This window comes from Schistocerca piceifrons, chromosome 3 (genome assembly GCF_021461385.2).
Source record: "Schistocerca piceifrons isolate TAMUIC-IGC-003096 chromosome 3, iqSchPice1.1, whole genome shotgun sequence".
NCBI classification, from domain to species: Eukaryota; Metazoa; Arthropoda; class Insecta; order Orthoptera; family Acrididae; genus Schistocerca; species Schistocerca piceifrons.
This window is the reverse complement of record NC_060140.1, coordinates 644244266-644267529: the sequence shown is the minus strand read 5'-3', so window position 1 is coordinate 644267529 and position 23264 is coordinate 644244266. Positions and strand designations below refer to the sequence as shown.

Sequence of the window (23264 nt, the reverse complement as noted above, 5' to 3'; positions counted from 1 at the left end):
GTCAGCATCTCGGCCGATAGGCATGACTAAGCTATCCATGCTTCCGCGGTACCTGCATTTGAGTCGCCGCTGGCTGGGTGTCAGTCAAAGCACATGTCTTGACTTAATTATTTCCAACTAAACTCTCAGTTTGGACTCTCTGACTCTAAAAAGGGAATGCATAAGTTATTTATAACGTAAAGCTACTGTTTTGCTATTTACACTAAACTGTCTTGACTTCCACAAGACGTTGGGTCAAATTGTTGCTTTATATTATGTGTGTAGTATCTGCTATTATATGGGGCATCCACAAGTAATGCAACATATTTTTCTTGGTCAATTTCGCTTGAAAAAAATGCGGCATTCGTCGTGGGATATGGTGGGAATATTTCCGCTTCAGCCACTATAGTTTCATAGAACTCCGATAGGTGGCGGCGCTATACCTAGCCTTCAAAATGGCGTCTGTAACGGAGATGTGTTCTGAGCAGAGATCCGTCATTGAGATTAATTTTGCGGGAAACAAGGGCATCCAACATATTCAGAGCCATTCGCAGAATTATTATGGGGCCCTGGTGAACGAAAGCACAGCGAGTCGTTGGGTGAGGCGTCTGTCATCATCGCCAAATCGTCGCTCTTGCCTGTCCGATTGTCCAGATGCCGGCCGCCTGTACACAGCTGTGATTCCTGCAATGCTGGAACGTGCGTACACTCTCATTCGAGGTGATCGATGGATCAGAATCAAAGACTTCGCTGAACAAGTGGACTTCGCCTTTGGTAGTGGCGACACACTCGTCGAACAGTTGGGGGACACAAAGGTGTGCGCCCGTTGGCTTCCTCGCCGTATAACAGGAGGCCATAAGATAGCAACGAAGGACCATCTGTGCGGAATTACACGCACGCTATGAGGCTGATCGTGACAATTTATTTTTCGAACATCGTCACAGATGATGAAACAGTGACTTCATCATATATGAAGTCTTCGCGGGTTGTCAGCCGAGTAGCGTCGTCGTCTCGTAGCAACGTTTAGATGGAACGTGTCTCCATCTTCAGGCCTGAACCTGCGAAGACTTCATATATGAAATTCGCCGAGAAAGCCTGCTCTCGCATAAGTGACTTCATCACTTATAACCGCAAACAAAACGTAAATCCATGGAGCTGCGGCACTCCACTCTCTCCATGAAGGATGTACTCTCTAGGAAGTAGTACGTGGATAATGGAAATGTTAGTGTTGCAGCAAGAAGCTGGCTCCGACATCGAACACTAGAGTGCTGCCATGTGGACATACAGGCCCTCACAGTAAGGCGGTGTAAGGCCGTCACACTGAATGGAGACTGTGTTGAAACATAGGATGTTGAAGCCAGTATAGTGTATTGGAATCCTGAATAAATCCAACCTACTTTCAGAAAAAAAAATTGTTGCATTAATACGTTGCGTTACTTATTGAACGCCCCTCGTTAAATATAAGAGACTGCCTCGAATTTCTTGCGTTTATAATGAACAATTCGAATTTTTATTAAATATCTCCGTCTTCTGGGATGTAGTATTCCCATATTGTAGGGTATAGGAAATTCTTTTTAGCTACCAATAGAACCTACTGGATGTAACGAATTCTGTGCCACAACTGGGGAGACGATAGGAAATAAGTAGGTGAGAGCAAGTGCTCCAGCCCTGTCTGAGAATCGGGAGTAGAGAGTTTAATTAGTCCCACAGCCACTCCTCTTATCGTTCTATGACAACCCAGCAAAGCGACTGCAAGCCAGCGTCTACGAGGCGGTCACTCACTGCTCTGGACGAGGACGGTGGCGAGGCAGGCGGCGCCGCCCACCGCCATGCTGAGGCACAGCGTCCAGCGGCGGCCCCACAGCTCCATCGCCGGCCACAGGAACAGGTAGGTCGGCAGCTCCACCACGCCGGCCAGGAAGAAGTTGAGGAACTCGTCGCCGCCCAGGGCAGGCGCGTAGTACGACAGGCCCACGTACACGCTCGTGTTTGTGAACCTGTGGAGCACCGGAAACAACGTTGTTAACGGCGACCAGTACTGGCAGCGCCATTCGTGATGCACATAAGCTGGTTGATATTCACTGACAGTATACTGGGTGTACTTGATGGATGATTAAATACCACAGTTTACGCTGTATTTTCCATACTTTCTGTTGTATCACTATTCTGCGCGAGTCTCAACCGACACTAAACTGAATTTTATGAACTTTTTATAGGGGGTAACTCGGCTCTGGTTTTATGCAACCACAGTGCCTTCAGATACCTTACGCAGAATTTCATACACTCTTGCTAGCTACACACAGACTATTAGTTCTACAGAAAATGGTGAACAGGACATTTTTGTAGAACATTTAATTTATTTAAATTTCATGCTGGGATACGTTATCACTACAGGCCGTTGTTTCCGAATTATTCAAGAAAAACCTACGAAAGGGACCTTCAACCACGTTTTCCATGAATAACGCGAAAACTGTGGCCTCCAGCGAAAACATATTATGCAATTTAACAGCAAAATAATTTCGTATAAAATGTATGGATTTTGAAGTCATTGTGGTTTGCGTAAAACCCAGTGATAGGAGCAGCTAAACCACTCTCTCTCTCTCTCTCTCTCCCCCCCTCTCTCTCTCTCTCTCCGTCTGTCTCTCCATATATATATAGGGTGGTCCATTGATAGTGACCGGGCCAAATACGTCACCAAATAACCATCAAACGGAAAAACTACAAAGAATGAAACTCGTCTAGCCTGAAGGGGGAAACCAGATGGCGCTATGGTCGGACCGCTAGACGGCGCTGCCATTGGTCAAACGGATATCAACTGCGTTTTTTTAAACAGGAACCCCAATTTTTATTTCATATTCGTGTAGTACGTAAAGAAATACGAATATTTTAATTGGACCACTTTTTTAGCTTTGTGATAGATGGCGCTGTAATAGTCACATAATTATAAGTACGTGGTATCAAGTAACATTCCGCCAGTGCAGACGGTATTTGTTTCGTGATATATTACGCGTGTTAAAATGGACCGTTTACCAATAGCGGAAAAGGTCGATACCGTGTTGATGTATGGCTATTGTGATCAAAACGCCCAATGCGCCTGTGCTATGTATGCTGCTCGGTATCCTGGACGTCATCATCGAAGTGTGCGGACCGTTCGCCGGATAGTTACGTTATTTAAGGAAACAGGAAGTGTTCAGCCACGCGTGAAACGTCAACCACGACCTGCAACAAATAATGATGCCCAAGTAGGTGTTTTAGCTGATGTCGCGGCTAATCCGCACATTTATTAGCAGACAAAGTGCGCGGGAATCGGATCTTAAAACCGTCGGTGTTGAGAACGCTACATCAACATCGATTGCACCCGTACCATATTTCTATGCACCAGGAATTGCATGGCGAAGACTTTGAACGTCGTGTACAGTTCTGCCACTGGGCACAACAGAAATTACTTGACGATGACAGATTTTTTGCACGCGTTCTATTTAGCGACGAAGCGTCATTCACCAACAGCGGTAACGTAAACCGGCATAAAATGCACTATTGGGCAACGGAAAATCCACGATGGCTACGACAAGTGGAACCTTAGCGACCTTGGCGGGTTAATGTATGGGGCGGCAGTATGGGAGGGGAGGAAGGATAATTCCCGCCCCCCCCCCCCCCATTTTGTCGATCGCAACCTAATTGGTGCAGTGCATGCTGATTTCCTACGTAATGTTTAGCCGATGTTACTACAAGAGGTTTCACTGCATGACAGAATGGCGATGTACTTCCAACATGATGAATGTTCAGCACATAGCTCGCGTGCGGTTGAAGCGGTATTGAACAGCATATTTCATGACAGGTGAAACACCATACCATGGCCCGCACGTTCACCGGATCTGACGTCCCCGGATTTCTTTATGTGGGGAAAGATGAAGGATATTTGCTATCGTGATCCACCGACAACGCCTGACAACAAGCGTCAGCGCATTGTCAATGCATGTGTGAACATTACGGAAGGCGAACTACTCGCTGTTGAGAGGAACGTCGTTACACGTATTGCCAAATGCATAGAGGTTGACGGACATCATTTTGAGCATTTATTGCATTAATGTGGTATTTACAGGTAATCACTCTGTAACAACATGCGTTATCAGAAATGATAATTTCACAAAGATACATGTATCACATTGGAACAACCGAAATAAAATGTTCAAACGTACCTGTATTTTAATTTAAAAAAGCTATCTGTTACCAACTGTTCGTCTAAAATTGTGAGCCATATGTTTGTGACTATTACAGCGCCATCTATCACAAAGCGAAAACAGTGGTCCAAGTAAAACATTCATATTTCTTTACGTAGTTCACGAGTATGTAATAAAAAATTGGGGTTCCTATTTACAAAAACGCAATTGATATCCGTTTGACCTATGGCAGCGCCATGTAGCTGGCCAACCATAGCGCCATCTGATTTCCCGCTTCAAGCTAGACAAGTTTCGTCCTTTGTAGTTTTTTTCGTTTGACGCTTATTTCGCGAGATATTTGGCCCGGTCACGATCAATGGACCACCCTGTATATATATAGCGTTCCAGAAATATTGCAACGAACTTCGAGGGGTTGCAAAAAAAAAAAAAAAAAAAAAATGGTTCAAATGGCTCTGAGCACTATGAGACAACATTTGTGGTCATCAGTCCCCTAGAACTTAGAATTACTTAAACCTAACTAACCTAAGGACATCACACACATCCATGTCCGAGGCAGGATTCGAACCTGCGACCGTAGCGGTCTTGCGGTTCCAGACTGCAGCGCCTTTAACCGCACGGCCACTTCGGCCGGCGATATATTAGAGGCTGCCAGGAGAAAAAGAAGATAGAAAGCCGTGTTCGAAACAGTCATCCGACGAGGAAATAGAATATCGCATTCATAGGAGATAAGGCGTTTCTATTCAGCAGCTAGCTGGGGAACATGGCAATCAGTAGCTGTGACTGAGTGACAAACAATAATGCGAGACGTTCCACCGACAGTCCGTCAGCGTATAGAGTCATGTTTGCTGCCGAACTGGAGCCCTAATGACTGGAGACGCCGCCTATAACTTCAATATTATTTAGTTTCGTTGGATGGCTTTTCCGGACATGAGCTGCTAGGCTCAACTTATTCCTAAAATCGCCCTCTCCAGCCTATCAGAGTTCCTCGCAACATTTCTGGAACACCTTGGAGCTAAGCTGCGAAAGTATTTGACGGCGAGAGCTGCTTGTAATTCAAGAATGTTAAAATAGTTTTGCCTCAAACCAGTAATTGGTACGTATATATAATGAATATGACCCAAAAAGGACTGATATACTTTGTCTGACTTTAATATCGTTTGAGATATCTATTGGCATTTTATGCTTTAAAGCAGTATGGGATTCTGTTTCATATAATAATGCATGTATTGTCAATAATTAATTCGCGCTGAACTACTGCTCACAGGAAATCCTACTGGTAAAGAGTTCTGTGAATTGTCGGACTATTGTAATGCAGTGAGTTAGTTCATGAATACTCCCCATGGCGAACAAATCACTAACAGATGTTCGAATAGAAGTGATTATAACTGTCTCTGACAGTAAAGAGCAGTTACTGAATTAAAAAATCGTAATGTATGATCTAAACGGGAAAACAACATGCTGTCTATTAGTATACAACTGATTCTTTCAAGATATCGTGCTGCAGAGTGGCAGATACGTCAGCTTCTGCGATATTGCCAACCTTCTGGTTCCAATATTACCAGTGACATACCTAAAACTGCAACATACGCAATCATCAGAACATATAACGTACAGATATCATTCGGTGTAATATTCTACACAACAATTAAAAATAAATTGCTGAAATTACAAGCACTGCAGATGAGTGAAGGTTGTGCTTGACCTCATCAGTGAATGCCTTACAATTAGGACGAATTAGGGACGGCACCTGCTATGAATGAAAATGATACTACCATGATCTATAGGTAAAACAAGCCAGAATTATCTCAGCAAGCCGGCCTCGGTGGCCGTGCGGTTCTAGGCGCTCCAGTCCGGAGCCGCGCTGCTGCTGCGGTCGCAGATTCGAATCCTGCCTCGGGCATGGGTGTGTGTGATGTCCCTAGGTTAGTTAGGTTTAAGTATTTCTAAGTTCTAGGGGACTGATGACCGAAGCAGTTGAGTCCCATAGTGCTCAGGCCATTTGAACCATTTTTATCTCAGCAAATAACCAGCCAGGCAGTTCGTAGTTCGTCATTTAACTTCACATGTGACACTGAATTAATACTTTATATCCAAAAGGATAACACAATTGTCACTCTTATGAATACGATTCATGACGATGAGAAAATCACCAAAAGAGTTAACAAAAAGGGCGAAATGATGGTGGACTGAAACATATCCGAAGACGAACTTATATCCGTAAACGGATAACAAATGTCTAACGAATGATGAACAATAATCGACAGATTTCAGCATACAGTGCTAATGTTTTAGGGACTTCAGTAGCGCGCAGCTGAAGCGTGCATAAATTGAACGGAAGGGTATTCTGATAACATATCCTCATAACATATTGAAAAACAATTTTATGGTTTCATGAATCCAAATCCGCTACTACAGTTCAGAGACAATTCTGGACTACATATCGCGGGCTACCACCTGAAAGACAAACTTGTATTCACTGGTGTAACCGTTCCACCGAAACTTGCAGTGTAACACATAGCACGCTGGTCACGGTTCACCAGCAACTCGCTCTTTTCCGCCGAGTCAACTGTAACTGGCATATCGTACCTGGATGTACTTCAACATTGTCTAATACCTCAGTTACAACAGGACTTAGGCATAGAATTTATTTTCCAGCAAGATGGGACGCCACCATATGATTATCATGAAGTTGTCAAGTATCTCCGTAGGAATGTGGCAGATTAAATTGGGTGTGATGGAATAATAACCTGGTCACCATAATCACCTGATTTAGTCTTAGTGCACTTCTTTGTATGAGGTTACGTTAAAGACAGAGTGTTCCTTCCTCCGCTTTCGGAAAAATTCGACGAGCTGCGACAACGGATAACAAAAGCAGCTGCCACCGTACGTCAGTACTTGTTTCATACGATTTGGTAGGAGAGTGATTACAGATGCGACATTTATCGTATTACAAAAGGAAGCCACACTGAACATTTGTAAATAAAACTTGAAGAGATACCACATTCAGAGCCGTATAAAACATTTCTGTAAGTTATTTATCTTTTCCACAATTTAGGGGTTACTTTTGTATAACAAAATTATAGACATCCTGTACTTACTTTAATTTTTCCTACTAATTCTCAACACGGATAATACTCTCAAAAATGTCTTGGGGTCGTGAAACGGAAAGTCAGGCAGTAGTAAAAGTTTGGTATTCAGTAACTCGCGTTAGTTAGATTTGACATACTCAAAAAGAAACTGAATGTCATTCTTGTCATTTTAAATGTTTTTAGGATTTAATCCCTGCAATGATAGTCCTGTTGAGGAAAATTTATCGCTGACAGATTTACTATTAAAACAATACGCTCCATCAGTAGCATTAAATCTATTAGGTCTAGTCTACAATAGTCTTATGATGTAGAGCGACGAAGAGAAATGTCTCTCTAGGATTGGGAATCTTATGGTGGGTTATAACCAAATGTGGAACAATAGACATAAATACATAAACCATAATTGTAAGCAAAAATCCTGGGACTAGAATTACTGGATTTTATACACGAGGTTGATTGCATGATAAATGTACATACAGAAATTAGCCTCCATGTAGGGCATGGTGTTAACAGTTCTTCCGACAAGAAATAATGTGAGAGTTGTTTTGTGGGTGTGCTTCACAACTGACTAATACTTACGAGAACAATCTAAACGGAAGGCGTCTAAAATATACATACTGTGAGAATCACCTAAATCTATCACTGCAGATATTGTGCAAACGGAAAGTACTGCTGATGTGCAGTTTTCACAGAATGAATTGGTAGTCAGGTGCTCGTATTTTTAGCCAATAAACAGATTGTTATAATACTTAGAAACTGTGTTTTTGTGCAAACATAAAAATGAACAATGCCAATTGACATTAACAGACTAAAAGTAGGTTAAATTAGAATGTCATTAGCGTTTGTTACAGGATTTTAGTGCTAGTCGTTTACGAGATGTCTTATTTTGAAAAGTTTCCATACGGATGCTTGTTTGTGGCATTCAACCTGCGTAGTCGCTAAGTACGATGCTGTTATGTTTTCTTACGGCGTGCTTGTATGTTCCTTGAGTGCTCTTCGACTTGCTAGCCAGTTAGTGAGTGGCAGTCTAAGCAATGGGACGTGAGTTAATGATGTGATTGACCAATGCAGAAAAAGCTGACATTCTCAGGGTGTTTGGACAGTGTAGGAAGAATGCAATTGGTTGCTGTGCGGTGTATGAGGCAAGATATCCCAATAGGCGTGAAACACCTCATCAGTTATTTATCAGTCTCTTCAACCACTTACGTCAAAGCGGTTTTGTAACACCTAGACAACCTAACAGTTGGAAACAAGCAATGGCAGATAGGGGATAATCAATGATCTTGCCGCTGTTGCACTTGTTCCACACTTTAGACCCCGCGCAACCGCACGAGGAAGTGGAATGAGTCAGGCGGATGTCCTACGCATTCTCCAGTGACATAGGTTCCATTCCTATAACATTATTCTCCATCAAGAGCGTCATGGCAGCGATTATGAGAATCGTGTTATCTTTTGTACATGGGCATTTAGACAACATACTCCTGATGCATCTTGTTTAGTGACGAAGCCACATTTACCAATTATGGGCAGATAAACCACTGAAACATGAACTATTGATCCTTTGACGATCTGCGTTGGCTTCCTGAGGTGGAACTTCATGTCCGTGAAGTGTAAACGTGTGGTGTGAGACAGTGAGCCATCAATCAGCTAATAGGCCGGTTTTTCATAGGAAGATACACCGAGCGCGCACAAACAGAGCAGCCTTCTAACGGACCATGTTCCAAGCATGCTATAAGACGTTCCGCTGCAGTCTAGGAGAAACCAGTGGTACCAACATGCTGGCTGTTCAGCCCGCACGAGGTACTGTAGCATATCTTCAGGAGTTGTTTCCAAATCGATAGATAGCACTCAGGGGACCTGTACTTTGGCCGACCCGTTCCCCGGATTTGGAGTGTGTAGACTTTTTCTGTGGGGAAAGCTGAAACACGCTGTCTACAACGACATACCAGCTGCACTCGATGATATACAACGACGTATTACTGCAGCGTTCTCGGGCATCTTCGGTGAAATGCTAGCACATGTGCAGCCGTCGTTTCATACCAGACTGGGAGCGTGTATTGCCGCTGCCCGTTGTCAGTTGGAACACCACTTGTGATAATCGATTGTCTCGTTACTAAAGAGAGTCCATATAACTATTGTATGCACTTGTGGTGTTCTTTAGTGTGTGCTAATAAAGGTATTGTACAAATGTCCGTGTGGGAACTTTTCAAAATACGGTATCTTCTAAATGACTCTCACTAGAATCCTGAAACAGACACCACTGGCATTCTAATTTACCCTACTTTGTTAGTATCAACAGTCATTGTTCCTTTTAAAAAGAGTGTGTTTTGAAAAAGTACTCTTCATAAGTATTATTACAGTTGTTGATTGGGTAATAATATGAGCCCATGACTACCAATCCACTCTGTGATAACCGCACATCCACAGTACTTTCCATTTCTGCAATGTATGCGGGGCACGTTTTAGGAGATTCACCCTGTATATCGGAAATGTGAATCTTTCGCCAGAAAGACAGACAACTTCGATCAGGCCGGAGAGAAAAGAATTGGTCACTGCTTGTGAATTTTTAACCTCCTTTTCCCCAGTATGCCCAGAGAATTTACCTTATAATCCGGTACCAAGTTTGCGTTGTTCTACATAGTTGCTGTCCGTTTCAGAATGATTTGTGTTACGCATGAAGTCGCTAGTTCCAACAAATAATGTTAGTGTAGTGGCAGGTAAAACTTAACGTAAACAATTTAGGTGCGAATAAGCAGATCACTGTCATGATAAAACAATTTTTTTTATTGTATTCACCACATTATAAACCCCCATATCAGCCTATTTGCTTACTGAAGGCATCACAGAATATTTCTCAACTACCCCATTTTGAGTGTTCTGTGTGTTTTCCATCTTTTATTGTACTGTTGATATACTGGTGCGTACTGATATCCAGTGATACGCAGCAGTCTCTGTGGAGAGGAACAGTGAGGCGGACTCACCAGATGAAGGTGATGATGAGCGTCTTGCGGCGCATGTTGGGCGTGCGCACCAGGTCGGTGATGCCGTAGCGGCGCTGCTTCTCGCGGTGCTGCACGTGCTGCTCCACCTGGAACCTGCGCTGCAACAACAGGCCGCCTTCAGTCTGCTGTCTGGCCCAGTCGGCGGTCTACACCAGCCTCTCATCCAGCTAACGCTACACCCCCGCTGTCTGGCTCTATGAAGGGGCAAAGCGCTCCCTCTGAACTTCTAGGGGCCTTGTTTTTTCTCCAGATGGACTCCGAAAAGCACCCCTCTGCTGATAGTGAGCAAAAGTATCCGAACTACCCCACCTAATTCGGAAATGACAATTAGTAGTCGCGACGGGCGGGTGTCAAGGTATGAAAGGAGACCGGGAGTATTCTATCGTGAATCACAGCAGGGCAGCGATTGGCAGTCTAACAACACTTGATTTCATAGTCACAGAACATATAATACAACATGTCAAAGATACACTGTCCTAAGGGTAAATAAACAGTCTCTCACTTGCCCGAAGTACACCACTCTCTCACATCCTCCCCACCCTGGTCGACCTCCAAAGGTACGGCGAGTTGCACAGGAAAACTAATGATGTGTCATTCTGGTGTCCGGAGTATTACCCTGCCGTCTCTTTCCTATAGTACCTTTCCTATCCTGGCCTTCTTCCACACAAGTCGCGTACGAAGCTCCTCTTGGATCAGCACGACGTCGCCAGGGGGAAAGGGGATGACTCGTCCCGATTGGCGTTTAACTTCCTGGTGGTTCCGGAGCTCCAGTAGGTATTCTTTAATCCAACGGTTCCAAAAACTGTCACAAAGTTGCTGTCTCAGTCGGAATTCCATTGTTAAATTCGTGTTCGCTGAAGGCTCTGGTCCCGTCGGAATAGTCGTAAGTTCTTCTCCCATCAGAAAATGGGAAGGTATGAGTGCATCACAATCATCTCCTGATGTGATGGGCCTGGAGTTCACCACGGCTTCAATACTGATCAAGGTGGTATTCCGGGTTTCGGCACCAAATTCTTATATTGAGAATCACAGTAGGGAAGCGATTGGCAGTCTAACAACATTTTATTTTATAGTCACAGAACATACAATACAACGTATCAGAGATACACTGTCCTAAGAGTAAACAAACAGTCTCTCACTTGCCCGAAGTACATTACTCTGTGACATATACTGTAGTGAGTGGAGAAGCAATAACAGCAGAATGGTTCAGCCTGGAAAGCTCAGTGGCTTCGAACGAAGAGTAGTCAATGTCACCTGAACAACAAATCCATGATATACGACTAAATATTTATAATGCTCCCCAAGTCGAATGCTGGCAAACTGTTATGAGTTGGAAACCCGAAAGAATTCACACAGCTAAACCAACTCCGGACCTCATATCCAGACGCACAGGGGACGTCTAGCATTGCACAGAATGGTTGTAAATTGTAGCGTGTAATCAGTAGTATGAGACACTTGTTAGTACCAAAGTGATATCGGCAGTCCTGGTAGCAGAGTGTGCTTAGGGAGATGAAAGCAATGCGGTGTAATGTACGAGCAGCTCCTCATAAGCCCCTCATTTCTCCAGCCAATGCTGAGCGACGCTTGATGTGGTTTAAAGAGCGACGCTACTGGCATTTGGATGGCTGGATACGAATTATATGAAGTGATGTATCACGCTATGTCACGTGTGCGTCGGATGGAATGGTTTGAGTTTGGCAAATGACAGCAGAACGCTCCCTGCCGTCATGTATACTTCTAATACTGAAGTGCAGAAGAGGTGGAAAATACCATTCCTGAAATGGACTGGCCCGCACACTGCCGCGACCGGAAGCCAAAGGAACGCCACTTGAATGTTTCAGAAGTTCCACTTCCTTCCAGACCACAGCTTCAACATCACTACCTCCTCTGACATATTTGGAGAAGATGTGCTTTCAATCTTCCACAAACATTCATACACCACGCTTAATGTGAAAATTCTCTAATACACTACCGGCCATTAAAATTGCTACATCACGGAGATGACGTGCTACAGACGCGAAATTTAACCGACAGGAAGAAGAGGCTGTGATGTGCAAATGATTAGCTTTTCAGAGCATTCACACAAGACTGGCGCCGGTGGCAACACTTACAACGTGCTGATATGAGGAAAGTTTCCAACCGATTTCTCATACACAAACAGCAGTTGACCGGCGTTGCCTGGTGAAACGTTGTTGTGATGCCTCGTGTAAGGAGGAGAAATGCGTACCATCCCGTTTCCGACTTTGATAAAAGTAGGATTGTAGCCTATCGCGATTGCGGTTTATCGTATCGCGACATTGCTGCTCGCGTTGGTCGAGATCCAATGACTGTTAGCAGAATGTGGAATCGGTGGGTTCAGGAGGGTAATACGGAACGCCGTGCTGGAACCCAACGGCCTCGTTATCACTAGCAGTCGAAACGACAGGCATCTTATCCGCATGGCTGTAACGGATCGTGCAGCCACGTCTCTATCCCTGAGTCAACAGGTGGGGACGTTTGCAAGACAATAACCACCTGCACGAACAGTTCGACGACGTTTGCAGCAGCATGGACTATCAGCTCAGAGACCATGGCTGCGGTTACCCTTGACGCTGCATCACAGAAAGGAACGCCTGCGATAGTGTACTCAACGACGAACCTGGGTGCACGAATGGCAAAATGTCATTTTTTCGGCTGAATCCAGGTTCTGTTTACAGCATCATGATGGTCGCATCCGTGTTTGGTGACACCGCGGTGAACGCATATTGGAAGCGTGTATTCGTCATCGTCATACTGGCGTATCACCCGGCGTGATGGTATTGGGTACCATTGGTTACACCTCTCGGTCACCTCTTGTTCGCATTGACGGCTCTTTGAACAGTGGATGTTACATTTCAGATGTGTTACGGCCCGTGGCTCTACCCTTCATTCGATCTCTGCGAAACCCTACATTTCAGCAGGATAATACACGACTGCACGTTGCAGGTCCTGTACGGGCCTTTCCGGATGCAGAAAATGTTCGACTGCTGCCCTGGCTAGCACTTTCTCCAGATCTCTCACCAATTGAAAACGTCTGGTCAATGGTAGCCGAGCAACTGGCTCGTCACAATACGCCAGTCACTACTCTTGATGAACTGTGGTATTGTATTGAAGTTGCATGGGCAGCTGTACCTCTATACGCCATCCAAGCTCTGTTTGACTCAATGCCGAGGCGTATCAAGGCCGTTATTACGGCCAGAGGTGGTTGTTCTGGGTACTGATTTCTCAGGATCTATGCACCCAAACTGCGTGAAAATGTAATCACATGTCAGTTCTAGTATAAAATATCTGTCCGATGAATACCCGTTTATCAACTGCATTTCTTCTTGGTGTTGCAATTTTAATGGCCAGTAGTGTAGGTATTCCCGATACCTTTGATCAAATTATGTACTAAAAGTTTCTGTAGTTAAAGCTTTATGAATTATTCCTGCCCCTCTCAAGTTTGAAAAACCGCCGAAAACTGTTAACTGGAAAAACCAAGTCAAGGAGACATGGAATACATCTTCAATCAGCCAGTCCCTACATGTTGCACCCAAACTCCAGCAACGAAGCTCCGGAAATTTCTTCGGGGTACTTTGTGAGTATTTTATTACGAGGATATAAGTTGCTACTTTACGTTTGATATTTAAGAACGTAATGTGAGCTCTATATTTTAATTCCATGTGTCATACTTCATATTTGTAGTTTCTACACTTTTTAAAACGGTAGTCAAAATCAACAATAAGTTCTGAGTAAGAGCACTGTGATCTTTGGTTGCCGGTAGCATTGTCGTCGTAGTTACTGCATTCGGTGACAAGTGAGCGAGTGAGTCACATGTTGGTCACACTACTCAGAGGCCTGGAAATAGTTTGCAAAGCATAGTAATAACGATACAGAAGATGTTTAAGTAGTGAAATATGATTCGGCAGAGATTCATTTGAGAAGTGCGAAGATTTGCTGGTAATGTTATTGCTGCATTGCTTGCCTGTGTGTAATTTAGGATGCGTTGGGGAAACGGTAAGGTTTTTAGTGGAATTTTTATTTACTGTTTCGGGTTAGCTAGTTTCATTGCTCGGACAGGAGTAGGAAAAGTTATTTGTTGACAAAATCTGCACTCAAAAGTTACCGATTTCTCATTCTTTCACATTTCAATAATTAATATCATGGCAGAGTCATGTTTTTAATAATAAATACGTTTTTTAAAGACAGTTGTAACTGTTAAAGAAGATGTCACAGCTTTAATACAGTTTTTAAATGCTAGTCTCTTCAAATTATTCAGTAAATGCAATTTCCTCTAGCGTGTCTTCGCGAATTTAATTATTTTAATTGTGTTTGTCGGTGCATTGCTCTTTGCGGAATCAGTGATTAAAGCTAAAGCTAAATGTGCAGAGAATACCGGAATTTCCTTGCACTGTACTGCGCAAGCTTTCTTTCCATTTTACCTGGTTTGCTGCTGCGCTGTAGGTTCGTGTTCATTACTTTTGAGCCGAATCGAGTTACCATTGTCACAGTTGACATGAAAATTTGTTAGAGAGAGTTTTATATCACAGTCATAAGATTTTTCGTAGTCAGGTGTTACATTAAAAAATTAATATGAGGTTCACATTAGGTAAAGATAATTTTAAATTTCGTTTCTCGGCAATCGGTCCCATTCTTATACTGCAGTGTTACATTTGCGTGTGTATTATCTAGCCTTTAGAATGTTGTTTGGTTAGCTGCTTACGAAAAATCACAGGACAATTTTTAGGAACATTTTTGGTTAATTTATTCTTTCAAAATTAGTTTTGTACTTTTACAAAGCAATTTTATTCTGATAGTATTGTGTGCTGGAATTGCAAGACACGTATTGTGACGTCGCTCATTTTAGCACTGTCCACGTACTGCACAATACAGAGTTTCGCAGGACAGATTATTTAACATACAGTCTTAAACTTTCCAAGTAATTTAGTAAATGTTAACTCAGATAAAGTTATACAGTTTTAGATAATTTTAGCAACTCATTCCTATCAGGAAGCGCAATGTTCAGAATTATAAACAGACGCACACGAAGCTAAAGATAGAAAATCGGTTCTGTCCAGTACTGTTATAGCCCACAATATTCAGCTCAGCATATTGATTATTTGTATTCAGAAAAGTCACAGAGGACCCATGGTCCACTTTGACTCCCTAGAGATTAATAGTGTAATTATAATTTCTAAAACGGAACACTAAGCACACCTGGGCCAATCCGTCAAGCAACCTAAAATCAGTTACAGACAAGTAATAGTGCAGAGGCAGCGAGTAATTAGTTTAAAGATGTAAGAATAGAAAGAGGAACACAGTGTTGCTCCTATTACTGTACAGCTCCTTCCAAAACTGCTCTCCCGATAAAAAGAAAGATGAAACGAGATCAGAAAGACGAGGATTTTGCAACTAGAACTACTGAGCAACCAAAATGTAGGAAACATCTGCTACAGGGAAAAAGTGTGAAAGGTTTGTATCAGCAAAGATTAAGTATAGTTTTGGATGCAGTGAAAGAGGACTGGAGTGCTAATAAGCTATACGGTTTCCTGCAACAGTCTATTAACAACTGAATGGAGATGGTGGAGGTGGCTGATTAAAAGAAGCAATTATACTATATGTGGTTAAACTCTGGGAGTAAAGAGGACTCGAATAGGTACTAGGCATATGAAAAGAGTGCTGAGATATTAACATTAAAGTCTAAGGAAGAGGAATAAAGACAGTATTCGCCTGGATACAGGGGATCGGCAGAGGAATGGAGGACGATAAGGAAGAATAAAATGGCTAGCAGTCCCGCACTCACTATACTGCCTATATCTACTGGACTTTGAAGAGCTTCTAGAAGAAAAACGAAGAGACCACCTGATAGATGTCTAAACAAAAGCAGGACATTAAGTATACTAGACGAAGATTTAAGAGAGATGCTGAGAAAGGCAAGAAATGGAAAGGCAAGTGGACCGGAAGGAGATTTGGTGGGACTGTAGAAATATGTTCCCCCTCCCACCCTCAACTGGCGAAACTTATATGTAAATTGTTCAGTCAGATTATGGGGGGAGACGAAATACAGAGAGAGAGAGAGAGATGTGTATCATACATATCTGCTACCTACAGAAGAGGGAACAAGAAGCACCCAAATAATTATACGGGAATTAGTGTATGGCTCCTATCAGCAGGCTGTTTAGTGTAGTACTGGAAAACATATTGGAGAAAGAGACTGAAGGAAAGATGTGAGAGGAAAAGGCGGTTTTACAGTAGCACAATTTTGTATGGATCGTATTTTTAACCTTAGACAGATAACTGAGAATGCATGTTCTAAGGGCCAGAAATACACCTAATATTTGTGGATTTAGAATAAGCGTATGATTCTGTACGCACCAGCGTACTATAAGAGGTGATGGAGTACATAGTCGCTGAAGCACAACAGATATCCCTAATTCGAAGAATATGCCACCAGTGGCATGCAGTAGTTTAAACAGAGTGAAAGTTGAGTGAGGCGTACTAAACATCGAAAGGACTTCGACAAGATTGCAGTATGTCACCGAGACTGCGGTATGTATTGGAGGGTGGAATCAGTCATGAGGATGTAGCGGATTTCCTTTCCGGCACGCTATTATCTAGTCGTTATTATTTTCCGATGATCACTTATTGACAGCACAAAGTAGAGAGGATGTTAAACAGAGTGATTCACGAAAATGTGCAAATATTTTTAAATGTTATTCTACAAGTAAAACCAAAGAAAAAATTTCGTATAAACAAAGATCAGCAAATTTTTTGTTACGGAGTAACGACTAATAAAAGATTTGGCCCGAAATTTAGCAACTTCACCTATATGAAGCCATCACAACACTGTACGAGGTTAAAGTAAAGAACCATTTCCATTGATTTTGTTGTTATTGGTCTGGTGAATCTAATAAAACTTTTCCCCGACGTGCATCTGAAGCAGTTTTCAAGAACATCCAGAGAAGCAAAGATTGTGTTACAAGTAATTTTGTTTACTTTCCATTAAGAATGTGGAAACGTTTATGTCATTGAAAAGGGTTGGTTTTCTTTATTGTTTAGTAAAAGAATATAATAACAACAGTGTTTTTAAATGAAATCTCATAGTTGTTGTAGTTTGCAGATTATTAATGAAATAGGGATGGCTTTCACACTAACGACAGAGGAATACGCCGCTATGGTGTTTATTTATGGTAAATGTGATGGTAATGCTACGTCTGGAGTTAACGTATATCGCGTACGTTATTCAACTCAGAGGGTTCCGAATGCACTAACCATTAGTGAAGTATTCCGAATGTTATGGGAGGCAGGTTCTCTACCTAGCGTTCATAATCAATACGAGCGCTCAGTACGTGAAGACGAGGATATTATGGATGCCGATACACGACGTATCTCTCAACGACTAGGCATTTTATAATATAAGGTATGGTATACACTAAAGTACAATAATCTGTATCCTTACCATAAACAAAACGTGCATCATATACATCCGGGAGATTCTGCCCTTCGCTTGGAGCTGTGCAACTTGCTAAGTATTAATGGCCAGTTACACAAATATGTTTTATTTACTGATGAGGCACAGTTTACTCGAGATGTTATAAACAATATACATAACGAGCACGTGTGGTCTGAAGTAACCCACATGTAACAGTGCAACGCCTTTTCCAGCAGCGATTTAGCATAAATGTGTAGCATGGTATAATCAGCACACTCTTTATTGGACCATTCATATTCCCAGGACGTATAACTGGCGAGACGTTCAATTCCTTCAAGAAGAAATGCCTCGCTTGCTCGAAGATGTTCCACTTGCTACACGATTGCAAATGTATTTTCAACATGGCGGCGCGCCTTCACGTTTCACCAACTCCGTTACTACACATTTAACTGAACATTTTCCTTAGAAATGGATTGGTCATGGTGTTACATGTTTGTGGCCACTCAGGTCGCCAGGTATAACACCAATGGGTTTTTGTGTATCGGGCATTACTTGCTCGCATTATGAATGCAACAGACGATATTAATAACAACCAAGTGAAACTGAAACGAGCTACGAAATATGTTCATACACGTGCAGCTAAATGCCATGAACTCAGTGGAGACATTTTTGAACATTTATTGTGAATGTATAGTGAAATTGTGTGTACACTGTACAAGTTCCTTAACACTGAGCTTTTTTTCTGATTTAACACAAATTCACTTGTGCTATGATGTTAATAAAACCAGATTATCTGATAGCTTCATACAGTTTCAGTTAACTTTATTAACATCATTTTTCCAAAATTAAATTCTCTACAACTTCTGCTGAAAACTTAGTGCAATTATCTGGAATTAAAAAAAAAATGCGTCACGTAGGTAATAAATTAAAATTTTTACGAACTTTCTCCTTTTCTTCTCTAGATGTTCTGAAAAACTACTGCAGATTCACGTTTGTGACATGTTTTATTCACAGATCAATAACAACACAATAAATGGGAATCTTGCTTTACTTTAACCTCGTACAGTTTTGTAATGGCTTCATATTAGCGAAGTTGCTAAGTTCCAGGAAAAGTTGTTTATTGTCCGAACCTCCGAAACTAAATACTTGCGGACCTATGTTTATATGATCTTTTCCCTTAGTTTTACTTGTAGAATGACATATTACAATATTTGCATATCTTCTTGAATCACCCTCTATGTGATAAAATAGACAATGAAAGCATCTCAACGAGGCGCGCTCAGAATAGATATGAACAACATAGAATATTTATTAGTGAGAGTAGATGGATATAGTACTGCAGCAAGGAACTACTATAGCTGTAAATCAGTTGAAATTCTTATTATCCATTATCCACTCCTCGGGAAATTGTGAAGTAGATGTGGAACGCAGGATCCAGCAGATAAGAGGTGCAGTTAAAATGCTAAATGGAGTTCTGTGTGGAGCAGGGCAATATCAAAAGGAACAAAAAAAAGATGATTCTATAAACAATAGTAGAAACTACTACCGACCAGTGCAGAAGGATGGAGTTTCGGGAGCGGCAGAGAAGCAGACATGCAGTAGGTAAAGATGGAATAAAGAGGGCAGCCAGGACACGCAGTACAGAGCGGAGAATAAATGGAATTATAGAAAAAATCGATATGGAACAACCAGTCGTGCTAAGAACTGGGAATACAGCACTTCAATAGAGTGGCCATGTACGGTGAATGGAGCAAGGACGATTGCCGAAAGCAATCGGATGGCCGAGATTAACATGGAGAAGGGGAGTAACTGAAAGATGATGAAGAAGACTGTCATGATTGTGAAACCTTGCGAATGGGATGCAGGACAACTTCTGAAGGGTGGAGAAGCCCTTACAAGTAAAAGTTAGTAACAATTTCCTCGCCTTCTTATCCTCTTTACCACTCTTTCTTTGAAAACACTTTATAAAGAATAGAGAAGCCTGTAATATGTAATTAACAAAACATAAAATATTGCCCTTACACGAACACATTTATCATAGTCACAGTGCGGATGCAATACCACGACGCAGAGGAATTTTAAGGCACGGTGGTAGCTTACCGTCCCCCGAAGGTACGCAGCAAAAGACACTCCACACCACCTTATCGCCTCTGGCGTGGGGGTGAGAAAACCGACCGCTTAAAAGCGATACCGGTATTTCATTTCTGAATAACCGGTGTTTTTCAGTACTGGTTGGTCTCTGTTATAACAGGTTTTCTTTATTGTTTGTTAATGACAGGTAAAAACCGGTATATCAATTTGCCATAGCACAGTGTAAAAATTTTTGGCTTTTAAATAAACCTGCTCTTTAAAAGATGCAATATTTATTGATCTAAGCTATTTCTGTAACAATGCTGACAGGAACCAGTAACAAACGCATGATATGAGGATCGGTACAGCACTGCAGAGACAATAATAATATGCCACGTCAAGTGGCCCATTAGACAATGCGTATGCATGTTCAGAGTGCAGGACTTACCTAAACCTGGTTAAAAACGCAATAAATAAATTTCGCTAAAATATTAGAAATAATTAAAGATAAAGAAATCCACAAACCTCACACAACAGCTTATTAAGTATCCGTTATTTCTGTGAAAAAATAAAAGAGAAAGTAAATTATGGCAACAGCGATATATTAAAAGTTTCACAGCTCATTTACAGTTTATAAAGAAACCAGGAAGTAGCTGATCTGCACTTTAATCTGTATAATGTTCCTTTATCTGCTTGTATCCTTTTCAAAACGGACAACTCAATACGAAAAATAAGAGTAGTCCATCAACATTTTTCGTCCTTAAGCACTGACTATTCGTTAGGCCAATATATTTGTATGATACTCGATTAGCATATGATTTCCAAGCAGATTTTCCAAAAGATTTGGTACAATAGGGAGAATACTGGTGATTTTTAGTGTTATTGAACCATAAATTACTTTTCGAGAAAAGATCGAATGGTCGAACGACTGTTTTGTTTTATGTAAGTATTTTATTTGATATTTTGATTCCAGACATCTTGAAACGTGTAATGCAGAAGACTAAGAGAGTCTTTGAATTCATAAATAACGATTTGATGTCTACGTTGATTACTGGTAATAATAGAAATAAAAAACCGAAACTCGGTTATTTCACAAACCAGTTATCTGGAACGGTTTTAACAGTTAGTTTAAAATGGAGATGAAATAACCGCTATAACCGGAAGTCTGTTAATTTAGTAATAACCGCCGTCTTTGGCGTTTCTTAAATGTGTGACAAGAACCCCGCATCTACGCAACGGCACAGTATTGCATTAGACGGCTGTGCAGGACATCTCTGTGAGAGAGCGAAACCAGTCCTCCCTGTGAAAGCTAGAGCTCCATGATCTGGCAGGAGCAGGTATCTTGGGGTCCGACGCTCGACGCAAGCTGGCTGTCCCAGGAATCCTGTGAGCGATGTGAGAGACCAGCATTTCAGCGTCGGCTGTAGCAGCCGCTGCCTCCACAGCCAGCGCTGTCATCAGCTGACGACCACCGCAGTTCGTCAGAGCCTTGCCTAAGCTGCATACGTGGCCGTCTGGCACAACCGCCTCTGCGGCTCCGAGCATTAAGACGCTGTGGGTCGACTTCAGGAGGAAGGCGGCCACATGTGTCTGTTCCAGCTTCATTTACGGGGATTGTCCATTTAGTAACGCAATACATTCTTTTCTCAGCCACTTTCGACTGAAAAAATGCGGAATTTGGCATGGGACATCGCGGAATATTCCCGCTGCAGCCCCAATAGTCTCCTGAATTTCAGTTAGCTGGCTTCTGTAATGGAGGAGCGTTCCAAGCAGAGAGCTGTCATTCACTTTCTTTTGGGGTAAAAGCTGAGCAGATATTCGCAGTGCCACGGAGACGTGGAAGCGAAAAAAAGCACGGTGAGTCTTCGGGCAAGGCGTTTGTCTTCATCTGGAAAACGTCGCACAAACCTGTCCGGTCTCCTGGGTGCCGGCGGGCCGCACACAGCTGTGACTCCAGCAGTACTGGAACGTCAGGACACTCTCACTTGAGGTCATCGACAAATCACAATCAAAGATTTCGCAGCATTACTGGACGACTCTGTCGGTAGTGCTGAAACACTTGTCCACTGTCTCGGGTGCTCAGAGCAGTGAGCCCACTGGAATCCGCCCCGCCTAACAGAAGACCATAAAGAGCAACGACTGACCGTCTGTTTGGTCCAGTGAAGATGCACTCCACGTGAAGCAGTAAATGGATGTTGAGGAGGTTACTGCCGCAGCAAGAAGTTGGATCCGACGTCCACCAGTGGAGCGGTGCCATGAGGGCTCTCCCAATAATGTGGCGTAAGGCCGTTGCACTGAACGAAGTTAACGTTAAAAAATAGGGCTTGGTTGCCACAGGAATGGAGAACAATCTAATGTTTCCAGAAAAAGAAGTATGTTGCGTTACTTATTGAACAACCCTCGTAATAATTAAGTGGTTTACTGTAATCCGTCTATGTTGCTATGGAGACCCTCACTTTCAGCGGATTCCCGTCTCCCATGCAAACTAATCGAACACAGATGTTAATAATCCTTAGAGAGACGATATAGTGAGTGTGGAGAGGTACGGTGGTTGAGTTTTGTTAATATGAACATGGCAGCATACCAGAATTCGGAAGCAGCTGTTGGTGTCACTGTTGCAGGGCGTGTGCGATATCCATTAGTAATCAATGTGTGTGAAGAGGGAGGAGAAAATGATGAGCCAGCAAAGGTTTCCTTCAGGGCGGTGATGAGGGGGGGGGGGGGAGGGGGCGGTAAACGTATCTGGAAAACGGGGGGGGGGGGGGGGGCTGCATGCTGTTTAATGACTGTGAGCGGTCTAAGGCGCAGCAGTCATGGACTGTGCGGCTGGTCCCGGGGGAGGTTCGGGTCCTCCCTCGGGCATGGGTGTGTATGTTTGTCCTTAGGATAATTTAGGTTAAGTAGTGTGTAAGCTTAGGGACTGATGACCTTAGCAGTTAAGTCCCATAAGATTTCACACACATTTGAACTTTTTTTTTTAACTGACTGTGAGCGAGGGGCATAAACTTTCATGAAGCAAAAACGTTGTTGATTACCCACTACACTAGAAGGTGCGATAGATAAGGCTGTTTAGACGTGGAGGATGGTGACGGGATGCACAAGGCTCGTTAGTACTCTACTGTTGACTTCTTTTTGGAAGGTTTCCATGTTGGAGTTTTGCTTGTTACTAAGCTACTGGAGTAGTGTATTTTATCATGATTATTTGAGGTGGATTATATTTTGTATACTCATAGTTTCGATACATAAACATATGAAACCCTTTGTCTATGTGCGACGCTGTTCTGTCTATTGGCATAGATCCCATTGTCCACAGATAGGACCCGTGCTGGTAATAAATGTTTTTGTGATTGACTTCCTGCCTAATATGTAGCTGAAAGTGTACGATGAACATATATTTGATAATTGTATATCGATAGAAAGCTGTGCCGTCTAGAGTGTTGTGCAGTATACCATGTATACTCGTATACCACATCCGGTCACACCCCTAAACAAGTGTTCTTCTGGGTGCGGCTTC

At 42.5% G+C, this 23264-nt stretch overlaps 1 protein-coding gene across 1 annotated transcript in view; it reads right to left on the bottom strand.

Annotated features, from left to right (window-relative positions):
• LOC124788919 (beta-alanine transporter-like) overlaps positions 1-23264 on the bottom strand; it is a 462896-nt gene that overhangs the window by 90141 nt on the left and 349491 nt on the right. The window contains exons 6-7 of the mRNA XM_047256201.1: positions 10231-10349; positions 1762-1976 (exon numbers count right to left, since the gene is read on the bottom strand). Coding sequence (XP_047112157.1) covers positions 1762-1976; positions 10231-10349 — 334 coding nt within the window. The remainder of the gene's footprint in view (positions 1-1761; positions 1977-10230; positions 10350-23264) is intronic.